This window comes from Mus caroli, unplaced genomic scaffold, assembly GCF_978045245.1.
Source record: "Mus caroli unplaced genomic scaffold, Mus_caroli_1 scaffold_18, whole genome shotgun sequence".
NCBI lineage: Eukaryota > Metazoa > Chordata > Mammalia > Rodentia > Muridae > Mus > Mus caroli.
The window spans coordinates 21,452,735-21,466,667 of NW_028227273.1; the positions used below are offsets into that span (position 1 = coordinate 21,452,735).

Here is a 13,933-nt window from a genome sequence, read left to right on the forward strand (position 1 = left end):
TAAAAATAGACAAAGTCAGGAAGAGGAGAGAGGTTGACCCAGGAAATACAACATATATTGAGGCCTGGTAATGAGTATAAGGATCGGCCTTAGGGAAACAGAGGCCAAAGTTAGAATGAGAGAGCACCATAGATGTTGAGGTGGGGTAGAAGCAGGAGCTGAATTCTTATCTCTATCCTCCTGAGGAAGTTGAGTTTGTCCTCACTAGTGATATATCTGTAAGGTTCCAGGAGAGGGTTCAAGAAATGAAAGGTCCATAGGTAAGACCTCCCCCTGGACGGTTGCTCAAATACTGTGCAATGGAGTGAGCCAAACTCTCTGTGGTTTAACTCCACAAATGGCCGTGAGCAACCAGGCTACCTTGCATTGCACACGTTCTCTGCACAGGTCACCCTTTCCCCAGGTGCCAAGGTTCCAATTCTCACTGGTGACTTGGCTCATCTTTTTCCTGTAGCCCCTTGTGTCTACATCCCACAATGTTCTTCCTAGAAAAAACTCTTGTTATACCCTTATTCTCGCTAGATCTACATTCTCCAAGCCCAGATCTGTTGACTTTTGGATCATGGTTTTAAAATATCCCTGGTGAGAATGCCTGTGTTAGGTTAGAGCCACAGTCCCTAGGTGTTCCTCCTGCCCTGTCTCCATGCAAAGATCCTCATTCTCACTTTGTGTGTGGTCTCTAAGCCATCATCCAGGTCTCAGCACAGTGCCTCTTCCTTGTTGACCACAAATATCCACGCTCTCGGACCTGGCTCTGGCTTGAAAAGACTTTGCCGGAAGCAGTCCCTGCTCCAAACAGGGCAGAGGAGGTGGAGTGGGACTTAGATTAGACTAGAAAGGAAAGGAAATGGAGGTGTCGATTTTACTTTAGGTGTGGCTGCCCAGCTGACAGTAACACAGTTTGCTCAAGAGGTTATTTTGTAAAGCACAGTGAGTAGGTGACACATCTTTCTGTGAGTCTGTGTGTGGGTATTGCTCATGGGAATTCCAACAGTCAGAATGTTGTCTAGGCCTTTCCCTGGGACAAGATTCATTTGATCTATTCCCAGCAGAGTGGAGCTTTTTTGGAACTTGCCAGCTTTGGTTGCATAAGAAGGTGGGAGGGAAAGCCACTAACTGTCTGGGCCGCAGAGGGGGTCCTTTAATATCCAGTCCTAGGAGAGGTAGCAGGATGTTTACTGGAGGAGAATGGCTCATTCCATTTCAGCTGACCTACCTGCGATAGGAGGAAGGCAAACAATTGCATGCATTGGGACCATGGGGCAAAGGCCTGTAGGTACACAGAGCTCTCTCCTTGGGGCAGTGGTGGCTATAGCTCAGCTTTGCTTTGAGATAATAGCTGGGTTTGGTGACTCTCTGATGGTAGATTATCTAACTATAAAGAGGTTCAGTTAACCTCAGCAAAGTAGACAGGAGCATCTTTGGCTCCAGGTTACCTGCTGGGGAAACAAGGTGGGCTCATTCAGAGTTCGACACAGCTCCATTTTCCAAGGGTACACAGCCTTGCCTTAGTACTGGACTGGGCTAAATTTTCAGGTACTCAGAAAGAAATCCACATTTCAGCATGATTATGTTAGCTGAAATGATCACAAGTACACATGCGTGTTATATGTCCTTACAGGACTGACTCGTGATCTCTTCTTACTGGGGTCCTCTTCCTCATTCCTCACAAATCATTGTCACTGTCCTTCATTTCAACCCTTTCTGTATACATTGGACACTGGTGGGGTCCTTTCCTCCTAACACAGCTCTATCTCTTCCTGTGTATGTTTTTGCTACCTGTCTCGACTCCTACTCTGTCCTGAAGGTGTATATCTACCCTTGGACCCATTCAGCCTTTCTTCCTGCACCCCACCTCTTAGGTCACTGAGAGCATAGCAAGGAAGTGATACAGGAGTCAGACAAAATAGGTGTTGTTCCTTCCCCTACCTACTCCACAGCTGATGCCACCAAAACTCCCCCCAGATTAACTAGTGTCATGTACTAGTGGTGACACCCACACCAACTCTACCCAGCAGTTCTCTGGTGCTTGTTCCAGCCATGTCATTGCTTCAGAGCTTGGTTAGATGTTTAGTCCTAGGAGAAGATACCTGTCTGTGACACTGCCTCTTAAAGGTTTATAAATATTAAAACTGTTAACCAGTTCCATCTTGACAGAAGAAAGATGGTGGTGGGAGGGTGGGGGTAGGGTTTTCATTACAGCCACTTTCAAGTGACAAATCCAAAAACAAAATTCGTGCTTCTGTGAGAGGGTCTGGAGTCAGGAGAGAAGAGTGTCCTCCCTGACATTTAGGGGAGTTTGGACATGAGTGTGAATTGGGGTCTCTGCTCCACAAATGTCACACAAAAACTCCAGGGACATATGGCTAGACTGGCTGCCCACTTGGGCCTGGCTTCAGTTTCTTCTCATTTCTGGCTCTGACCATCATGGTGAACTCTAAGCCTTCATATTTATTTCCCTCTGAAAGTCTACATATGTATACCAGAGACACAGCCTACCCTCAGAGGCAAAGCCAGGCATCACATCAGCACACGTCCTGAGATTAGGTTGGAGCTATTAGATGGGTGTTCTAGGGCCCTGGGTCACAGAGAGTGGTACAAGGAGGTCCAGATTCTGTCTTTAGCTGACATTCACTCACCAGGTAGGTAAAACTCCAGCAATGGGATCGCCCCTTGCCTATAACAATACTCCTTTGGTTTTGTTTGGTTTGTTTTTGTTGGCAGGGCTGGATAACAAACCTCAGAGCCTTATGGATACTAAATAAGCCCCCTCCAACCACACTATATGCTCAGCATGGAGGCTATCCAGTCCTGTAGTGCTAATAATTGTTCTTCCTCCATACCAGTCCATCCACTTCCCACACCCTGTCTCCTCTTCCTTCTACTGCCTTGTCTTCCTTTGGAGCAAAATACTGGATTCAAGTGTTCAAAGATGCTGGCAAACCGATGCCGTGGGGTAATGCAGGAGGCATACATATATCATGCATTCGAAAGCCTTTGAAGCCCAAGAAGTCTCCAGGCTAATACATTTCCTCTTAACTTCACTGAGTTCCCTGGAAAAATAGCCATGAAAGGTAGAAAGAAGACAGATGTGCCACTCTAGTTTCCAAATTAAAGCGAGGGAAACATAAGACAGTTTGAAGTGCATGCTTCCTCTGCCCAGCCAGCGCTGAGGCTCCAGATTTGTGGAGCAGGAGGCAGCAGCTGGGAGCCCCAAGGGTGGATGTGATTGAAAATGCTCCACAGATCAGCAGGCACAGGGACACCTCCAGGGTAGAGAGCTCTAATCTGCAGTGGAACAAGCTGCCAGGCAATCACCTCCTTCCCCTTCTTCCTCAGTGTTCCTCACCAGAGCCTAGGAATGGCCCCTCCAAAGCATCATGCCAACCTGTCTCTGGGATAGTTTCTAAAGGAAAGTCTAAAGGGACATTTCTCTTTTATTCTCTTGCCTTGCTCTGAGTCACTGGTGTCATCGGAGACAGTAACAAAGCCGTTGATAAATAGAAGGCACTATTCTGAATATGCATTGATTAACCGTATATTCTATGTTGTGGCCCTCTTATTAGAGCAGAGATTCTCAATCTGTGGGTCGCAACCCCTTGGGGAGGGTGTCAAACAACCCTTTCACAACGGTCGCCTAAAACCACCCTGCAAATCAGATATTTACATTCTGATTCATAACAGTAGAAAATTACAGTTATGAAGTAGCAGCAAAAATAATTTTATGGTTGGGGGTCATAAAGGGTCCCAGCAATGGTTCCACCACTGTGCTAAAATGGTTCCCTTCCTATCATATCTGAGGTTACAGAAGTAATTCGCCAAGAGTTTGCAAAGTTATTAAGCTAGTGGGCAGGGATCCCGGCTATTGTAGTCACCCAAGAGGCCAATCCTGTGACACAACAAAGCGAAGTGGATATGGGGCTTCAATTCTACATCTAAGACATTCTAGAGATGTAAGAGAAGACATGGTGGAAATAAAAGGGGATGCCTCAAACATGAACCTAATGAGGGTTCCGAAGAAAACATCTGGGGACCATCTCCAGGACAAGCTGATGTTTGTGTCTGTGCAACCAAGGGAGGCAGAGAGCCCAGCATGGCCCACCAGCCACTTGAGCTTTTGTACCACCCAATGCTGACCATAGGGCTCACCCCATAGAGATCAGTCAGGCACTGGAAAGGCTCTCACTTCAAGGAAACTAACAATGCTACTCTACTGTAACCTCAGTTGTTGAATACCTACATCACAGAAGACATTTAGAAGCACAGAACTCACCATTACCAGTGAGTGACATTAGTTCCTGCTTACTAACAATGAAGTCACCTTGCTTTCCTTCAAGAGCTCGCTGTCCCGCCCCTCACCCAGCATCCCTTCTCATGAGGATATACCACTCTTGGAGCAAGTACACTAAGCCAATGCCAGTCAGCTCTGAGCTGAGTACTTGTTTACTCTTTACAACAGCCCCTCAGATGGGCTTGTCCTGCTACCAGCCCACTTGACAGACTGGATGAGCTAGGCAGGATGTTCATGAGTGATACCCAAGAGTTTAGGTGTAGGTAGACCTGCAGACTACCTCATGATAACCTTAGCATGACTGTCCTTAGGGCTGGATCATTCTTTGTCATGGGAACCATCTGTGCCTTGTAGAATGTTTAGCAGGGCTCCTGACTCACCTCACCAAATGTCCATAGAACCTCATCTTAATAATCCAAAATTGTCACCAGACACTACCAGATAGTTCTCCAGTGGGGTAGGGAGTAAAGTCTAGGCTGATGACTTCCTGTCTATCAAAGGATAGAGCCCTGGACCATTCCCAGACCAGCATCTCTCTGCCTGGCTTCATCTTTGCCCCTGCCTCTTTGAAAGTTCTTATTGCAATGTAAGAAAAATCTTTCCTCCATAATTTTTCATCCAACTTAAACCAGAAAATTTCAGGCCAGACCAGTCCAGGAACCACAGTGGTCCCTTTGCACCGCAGCTTTCCCAGCTGCAGCCCCAGGACATTTGCCTGAGGGAAGGCTACCGGTCCTGCTGCTGCTCAATCTCTTCCCGCTGGGGCAGGGAACGTGTCCTCTGAGTCCAGCAGCCTGTTTCCCCTTTCTCACAAACTAGCAAAGGAGTCCAAGGACTAGGGATGAGTTTCTCTCCTCAACCCACTCCTACAGGGAAAAGCCACTCCCATCAGCCTCCAGAAGAGTTCTTGAGTTATCTTCCTTGTGGGTGTAGAAGGCCATCCATCCTGGACAGCACTTTTGATAGGCTCTGAATGGAGCCATCAATAGAGGATCCTACAAACCTCAGTGGAAGACAGTTCTGTCTGAGGATCCCCATTACCACTTTTTTGTTCATTCCTTTGTTTCTCAGAGCTGAGAACTGTACTCAGGACCTTGCTTGCTAGGTAATCACTCTACCACTTAGCTGAGCCTCCAGCCCTTCCCTCAATGACTGTCTTCTTAGGGTTCATTCCTGACTCAGGAGTCATTTACTAAACCCGTTCATTCATCACCAGTTCTTCTGGGAAATTGGAGAGACAAGGAATAGGATACAGACACTTGGCTTTAGTCACCCCAACCTTCCTGACCCCTGCTCCCCATTTATCTCTTCTTTCTTCTTACGTATGTGGCCAGAGATCAGTTCTCTCTGAGAGATTAAATATTCAGGCATGCTCTAAAAAGTGTACTTGTGTACAATCTCTGTGTGTGTGTGTGTGTGTGTGTGTGTGTGTGTGTGTGTGTGTGTGTGTGTGTAAGAGCAGCAAGTACCGCTTAACCACAGAGCCATCTCTCTAGCCTCCTAGTAGAAGGGCTTTTATGGTGGCTGTCTGTTCACATGTCCCTCTTGTGGAGACTTTGAGTGGCTTTCTGGGACCCTGACCCAGATGTAGCTGTGTGTAACCTTCTCTAGAGGCATCTCTGAATGTGGGGGTCCCATATGTCAGAAAACCTTGTTCCTGCCACTTGCCTAGAAATGCCTTTGGGTACTAAAACCAGAAGACTGACAAGATGTGTTTTAGAAACTGTGGTGTGTTGTAAGTTGCTGCATTTAATCCCTTAATGCTTTTAGCACAAACAATATAACACCACGCATTGAGGTGATCATATGATAATGATGGGATTTATTTTTGAAATGTTAATTTGTACTTCCCTGTGGTTCTACAGAGCAGTAGCTCATTTTGTTCCCATCACTGACTTAAGCCTTATTTTCAGGGGAGTGAAAAAAACCTAATAGATTTCAGGACAGTGGTCCTGTGAGCCCACAAATAGCTCCCTGCAGCTCTGCCCTTGGGGCAGCCCTTGCTTCTTTCTCTTTCCCACAAGGAGAAATATTTTCAGCCCCAAGTACAGATTACCATTCTAGATCACCTGCTCAATGCTGCAGACCAGTCTCAAGAACCTTGTGGACTTCATTCATGCCTGACTTTGGCCTCTCAAATCAATTGTGTCACTACTGCACACATCTAGAGCCAAAGGGGGCCATTTAGGGAATGCCAGTACTCAAAGATACAGGCTAGAGTTGGGAAGAAAAGGAAGCAGACAGCCTAGAAGGCACCACTACGCGTGTCCTGGGGTCTGGTGTGACATTCATGAGGCATGGTCCTCTTTTCATACTTTTATCTTAACTCCCATGATGTGTGATGACACACTAGGGGGATGCCAGGGCCTGAAGAAGACAAACCAGAGAAAATAACACCATCCCTAATATGTTATGGTGGTTTAATTGAGAGTATGAATCCAGGGGGAACACCCCAGGGACACTTGGCCCTAGAGCTGGAAGTTGTCTGTTCTCCATCAGCACAGGTCAAGAAGGAACTCATGAACAGCCTGGTCCAAAACTGGAAGGCCACTTTGTGCACAGGGATATGATGGAGAAAAGCTACGGCCCTTGGCGGAGTCCCCTCTGAAACCTCCCTTGGGGACTCTAACCATGAATCATCTTCACTACATGGTGAAGGGAGAGGGCAATTATCACCTCTTCCACAAACTGAGAGGAAACCTCTTTGTCATCTTAGCAGCAAGTACACCCTCGCTTGCTGTCCCCCAACTTAAGAACTAGAGAGTGCTCGGGCTTGTTAACCTGACCATCTGGAACGTAGGTGCTTATAATGACCTCACAGGATGCCCCTTTCCTATGATCAGAACTCCTATTGTTGATCTAGTTTCTCTGTTTCTCCCCCTGCAGGAGTTGAGGGGCCACATCCTTTGTTCTGCTAGATGGTGCACAATCTCTTAAGTAATGTTATTTTTCATAGCTTTCTTTTTTTTCTTTCCTGACTCATCTTCCAACGCCTCCCTCGGCGCTTCCTTTCTCTTTACCCTTCTGTCTACCTCTTACCTCAGCTTTCATGCTCTCAAGGCACTGACTTGAAATCCTTTCAAAGAAAAGAGGTCTTTCTGAAGACAGCTGAGGCAGAGGGTAGCCTGTCAGATAGCTGTTTGAAGTGTTAAATGTCAGGAGCAGACTCCCATGGAGAGACATTGTTTACAAGCAGATACTGGAGACCATATAGCTCAGCTGCTGCCCAGAGTCAGAATTATTCTGCAACTTCCAGCAGCCTCCTGCATGGCCATGGGCCAGGACCCAACATGGGTGTGGGAACCAAGACTTCATGTCAGTGTACACCCTTAGCCTTTGTCCTTTGAGTGGCGTTCTACCAGGTGATCTTGTTGATAATCATTACTTTCTGGAACCTTGGAACTTCTTATCCAGCTGTATGGGTTATCATGCATAGGCATGGTGGTACCACATAGATGGCGGTTTTCCCCACTCCTAAGTAAATTTTCTTGTTCTCCTCAGGTGTGGGCCTTCACATACACCCAGCAGATCATCCAAGAAGAGCTGTGCCTGTCCGTGGTCACCCTGTTTCCTGGTGCCCCCGTGGTTCTTGCTCTATGCAAGAATGGGGATGAAAGGCAGGTAAGTGCTCAGCTGGCCCAGGGGAGGAGTAGGTTTGGAAGTGGCCAACCTCCATACTGTAAATGGGTGGCTGTAAGTCTCCTCTAGGCAGGAGAAGACAGGAGGCATTGAAAGATGAAGAGTTAATAAGCAAGAAACCCTTCCAGTCAGAGTCAGGGATATGAGTCCCTCAACAGTGTCGGTAGTAATGGCTATATTGGTCCCAATGATCAGTGAATACCTGAAAGCCTGAAGACTTTAGCTATCCTTACCAGACCTGCTCACCTCCTGTTGCTATCACTGCTATCTGTCAGTTGTGTCCCAATGCACACTGTTCCTCTAGCAGCACGTACTAGGGATGTGTTCGGTTTCCTGACCAGATTGTAGAGACTGACATTCAAGTCCCGAGTATAAGTGTGGCATGTGGTGGGTCACTGTATCTTCCAGAGATTTCCCCCTCCTACTCTCCAAGCTAGGGCTGCTATAACCCCAAAGAACCATGCAAAACAAGTATTTGTGATGGTCTTTATGAAGTATAGAGCTCAGTATCTAGGCAGTGTATGTGCCCATCCCTCTATCCTTACCTCAAGGGACACTGCTCAAGACCCACCTCTCTGGGGGCTCTCAGCACAGACACATTTTGAAGAAGTCCCCTGCTGTCATCTTCAGGGGATGACACCATCTTTTCTTTCTCTAACGTCTTCCTAAGGGAAGACAAAGACCATACATAGTATTCTATGTCTCAGTTCACATTTTCTATCCTGGTGCATGAAAAGCTATTGCCTCCTCATGAGTTTTCCTAGGAAACATTGAGTTAGCTTTTAATTTTTTTTTTTTTTTTTTTGGTTTTTCGAGGCAGGGTTTTAATAACTGTTTTTTAAAGACTTGGACTGCAGAGATGGCTCAGTGGGTAAAGGTACTTGCAATCAGGCCTATCCAAGTGAGTTTAATCCCTGGAAATAACATACAGTGGAAAGAGAAAGCCAAATCTGACAAGTTGTGTCCTAGCCTACACACACACACACACACACACACACACACACACACACACGCATGCATGCTTACAGATACACAAATACAATTAAGTAAATAAATATGAATTTAAATGTAGTGGAAAAAAATGAAACCCTAATGTATGTCAGAACAATTAGTGGCATTTTTCTTCCTTTATGAGACCATGAAATCATGTCTCTGGCTGTCTCTGGCTATTCACAGGTGGTGTCACCCATTCTGGTGATGCCTGAGCACCTTATATTATATTCCTGTCTTCTTATTCTTAGAACCCATGGCCTTAGCCAGCAAAATGAACACTTCTCTCTCTCCCCCTCTATCTCCTCAGCTATGGACCAAGACTGGTGCCCGCATTGAGCACATAGCATCTCACCTCTGCCTGGATACGGACATGTTTGGTGACAGCACCGAGGATGGCAAGGAGGTCGTTGTCAACCCTTGTGAGTCGTCGCTCATGAGCCAGCACTGGGACATTGTGAGCTCATGAGGACCCTGGGTGCATTCAACTGTGGACCAGGAATGATGCTTCCCTGGACCAAACCAAACTGGAACCCAGGTTGTGAACAGCTCATGACTGCATCCGATGTCCTCGACTGGAGATAGAGCAAAGGCTCCCAGGACAGGAGCAACAGTCTCAGGGAAGATGGAGGAAAAGGTCACAAACCAGCAGGGCTCAGTGACACCCTCATGTGTGCAATATTATGAAGGTCCAGTCCTGGCCAGGTTTTCTGATTGGGACCTGGAGATGGAGATCCGATGGGAAGTGTTTGTTGCACCCTTTCTTACAAAACAAGGCACCTTATGGAGGCTGAAAGGGAAAGCTGTCCTTGTCACTGTGCCAGGACTACATGGAGAGATGCACAATAGAGATGGTTTTCAGAACAAATAAAGCTAACTTTGGGAATTGTCTTCAATAACTCATGCTGCTTCTTCAGCTAGCTGGGCACCTCATCTGAGCTCCCCTCTGAATGCAGGCGGGGCGTCTTGTGATAAAATGGATGAAGAAGACAGGAAGATGGAAACCTTGTGTCCTTATCCTGGGTTACCACCTTCAAGCTATGTGATCTTTAAAATGATAATTTAGGGAGCTGGCAAGATGGCTCAGTGGGTAAGGGTGCTTGCCATTAAACCTGATGACCTGTGATCTCTCAGGTCGGTGTGGAGGAGGGAGAGAACTGACTCTTACAACTTGTCCTCTGACCTACACATACACACACACACACACACACACAGAGAGAGAGAGAGAGAGAGAGAGAGAGAGAGAGAGAGAGAGAGAGAGAGAGAGAGAGAGAGACATGTAGGCCCAACACTCATAGTGCCACATTCAAAACAAGAAAATAAATGTCCTAATTTTAAGACACTGCAGAGCTGGGAAGATGGACGTATTTTGCAAAGTTGTTGGCTTGCAAACTTCAGTTTCAACCTCAAAACCTATGTTTAAAAAAAAAAGAAAAGATAAGTATGGCAAACTCTTATAATCCCAGAACTAGAGAGGCAGAATGGGGTGAATCCCTGAGGCTTGTCAATTAGTCAGCCAGCCTAGTCTACTTAACAAGTTCTAGGTCATCGAGAGAACCTATCTCAAAAGAAACAAACAAACAAATAAATAAAAATAAAACAAAAAACATGATAGACAGTACTTGAGGAAAACATCCAAGACTGGCTTTTAACCTCCATTTGCATGTGTACACACACATACACTTATGCTATACCTGCACTCGCTACCCTTACAACACACACACACTACACTTACACATGCACATACCTTACACACACACACAATACCCTTGCCTACACACACAAGGCACTTCACTTTTTCGGCACACCACTTGTTACATCGTGAGACAGATGACTGGTCGTAACTCTAGCAGGCTCTGAGGTCCTGAGGGGATCCTGATCTGGGAGGTCTCACACAGAGTTCACTCTCCTTGGCTAATTCCGATGTCTCTGCTTGTTTAAAATATTGCCATAGAGCATCTGTTCATAAAGAACCTTATAGCCTATAGCCCTTAGCATAGGAATTTCCTACTCAAATAAAACCCATTACCTGGTATCTTCTGGGAATGGTTAGAGTAGCTATCCATTCTAAGTAATGAGATCTTAAGAAACAAGTCACGTCATGTAAAGGTTTTTTACAGATACACACCCATTTGCTGTAGTAACTGTTAGCTGGTGCTGCATAACAAATGACAACTTAAACAACACACATTTGCTGTTTCACAATTTGTATGGGTCAGGAGCCTATTAGCTCAAGTGGCAGTCAGTGCTTAGTGGTGGGGTTGGCTCTGACTTTTTCAGTTCATTCTACGTGGGCCCCTCTCTCCAATATAGCAGAGTGCTTCCCAACAGCAAACTAGGGGTGGGGTGCGGAGATGGGATACCAGTGAGACGGGAATCCTGTCCCTTTGCCACCAAATTGCTCAAGCCTCCTCCCAACATGTGTTACATCATTTGTTCCACTTGACAGAAGCAGTCAGCAGGTACAACCCCTATGCAAGGGGAGGTCAATCCGGAGAGCCAAGGACAAGAGGTGATCAGATCCATCTAAGTCCATCTCCCCCAGTGATTGCTGGATCTTAAGCACATATCTATTCTCTTTCACCCTGAAAGTTACCAAGCTTCTCGTACAATCTGCTACTGCAGACTGCTGTAGCCTTGGAAACTTGAGAGTTTCCAGGTATCTTCTTCTGGTGGTTGTATTTCTGTATGTGATCATAGCACCTGCTCGGTGCTAGGACTGGGTCCTATTCTGGGCCCAAGAAGAGGGGATGAAAACCAAAAGGAAGCTGGTGAACAGAAGATATGCTGAGGATCCTTAAGCTATGTGTCCAAAAGGCTTAAAGCGGCTTTGCAGAGAGGAAAGACAGAAGGAATTAGGATTAGCAGTAACCACACCAGACCCCTAAGGAGGTGAATCGGTCACTGTTCTATGTCACTAGAGAAGTCTACCTGTCACCTCTGTTTTTGTGATTGTCTTTGAGTTCTCTGGTGGCAACAAAAGTGTTCCTTGCTCTTTTTTATCCAGTGTCACTGAGATAGATACACCATGTACTCAGTGGGCAGTTTATAAGTAGGTGGTTGACAAATCACTACTTGTTCACGATAAAATGAGTTTACGCAAGTATGACTGCTGCCATACAATTACAGAATGCGGGGGGGGGGGGGCTTTGCATCTCTGGCAAAGCTGGAGGACCTGGGGAGGGGAGCCCAGCTGGCACACACTTACTTAAGCCCCAGGGCTGCTTTTCTTCTCTTCTTGTGGGAGGGAAAAAAATTAGTAGCACTTAGCTTCCTCCTGACATTCCTCTAACCAGTGAGACGACTTGGAATTGATAATGAGGAGTCACGTTGAAGGATGTGGAAAGTACCCTGCTAATGGAATACAGGTGGCTCTGGTGTGAACCGCGTGCTGGGTATGTTCCTTAAGGCCCCACTACTGAAAAATGAAGACTAGCCATTGTTTTGATGCAGATAGAAACGACTCCGACTCTGCAGGATAGCTAAAGTGCTCTCTGCTGTTCTCAGAGAGAAAGAGTTGTGATTGAAAAGTAATCAGGGCAGCAGTGGTGAATGTCCATAAATGTAAAACAAGGCTGACATCTCAGAGATAGCCGTGACCTACACATGCAAGCAGAGCGGGAATAGCCAGGCACTGAGTGGATGTTATCACTGGGTTTGGATGCCAAACTCTAGCAGCCTGAAGTAACTCACTTAGTAGATAATCGGGAGCCATGACTGAACATTTGTCAGCCTATGAGAATGGGGAAGATCTCTTGAGGATCTTGAAGTCTCACATGATTCAGACTCCAAACAATGCTTAGAAAATCTCCTCTCTGGAGCTGTCTGACCACATTGTCAGGCAAGGAGGCTATAGGAACTGTCCCTCATGGTCCCTTCTGGCTAATAGAAGAATATGGGCTTCTTTCAGAGTTTTTAATAAGATATGGATATTAAATAAAAATATATAGATGTATGTTAAATGTGACTGTCTATGTATAATGCTGGCCTTCCATAGCTACAAGGTTCACATCTGTGCACCCAACCACCCACAGACTAAAGCCACATGGGAAAAAATGCATCTCTATTGAGCATTACCGTTTTTCCCTTTTTCATTATTCCCTGAACCATAGAGTATAAAAAAACCACTTTCACTTTCATATACCCTTTAGATTATAGTAGATCTCTTAACTAGCACGGAGCTGGCTTAAAGTATAGAAGAGAATAGCAGAAGTTAGATGCAATATGGAGTAGGGGACATGGCACTGCAGGTAAATATGTTTGCTGTGCAAGCATGAGGACCTGAGTTCAAATCCCCAGCACCACAAAAACAAAAAACAAAAACAAAAAAACAGGTGTCCATGTCTGCGGTAGAGGCAGGACTCTGTCTGGAGCTTCTGGCTACCAACATAGCCCAGGCTCAGGGTAAGGCCTTTCTCAGGGGAATAGGCACAGTAATAGAGCAGGAGATCTAGTGCCCTTCTCTGGCCTCTGCACATGGCCAGTGCAAAACCTTCACATACATGTACATATGCATTACACGCACACACAGACACACAATATATATGCAAACGTGGTACCATTTTATATGAATAACTTTAGCATCCACAGAGTAGACATCCAAGGGGACGAAGAGCCCACTTCCTATGTATTCCCATGAACTGAGCATAAAGAGAAGCAGGTGCTTCAGACACTCTGGTGTCTCATTTAGAATAAGGGGCAGAATAGTATTGAATGAATAAGGAGAGATGGGAGTGTTTAGGTAAATCTGGGCTCTGCACAGATGGTGGAGCCTGGTGCCGCATCGAATCTAAGATTTCCTTTCCTGGCAGTTTGTTTCCCTTTGTGCTTTATAATTTCCCACTGTGAGCTCATCTTCAGTGAGAGTCTTTCCTCTGGGCATCCTGCATACTCTGATTGTAGAGGCATGCCTCTGGAGAGGTTTAAGCTTGCCTCCGTTAGGATCCCATTGGATTGCTTTGATTTCCAGCCAATTTATGAATTGATTTTTCTGTCAATGGTTTTCACACTGAG

General features: G+C 46.0%; 1 protein-coding gene across 1 annotated transcript in view; it reads left to right on the top strand.

The window, feature by feature from the left end:
* Positions 1-11,975, top strand: part of Galnt14 (polypeptide N-acetylgalactosaminyltransferase 14) — a 228,061-nt gene extending 216,086 nt beyond the window's left edge. Inside the window, exons 14-15 of the mRNA XM_021186338.2 lie at positions 7,793-7,912; positions 9,231-11,975. Of these exons, the coding sequence (XP_021041997.1) occupies positions 7,793-7,912; positions 9,231-9,389 (279 nt within the window). The 3' untranslated portion in view covers positions 9,390-11,975. The remainder of the gene's footprint in view (positions 1-7,792; positions 7,913-9,230) is intronic.
* The last annotated feature ends 1,958 nt before the right edge of the window (positions 11,976-13,933 follow it).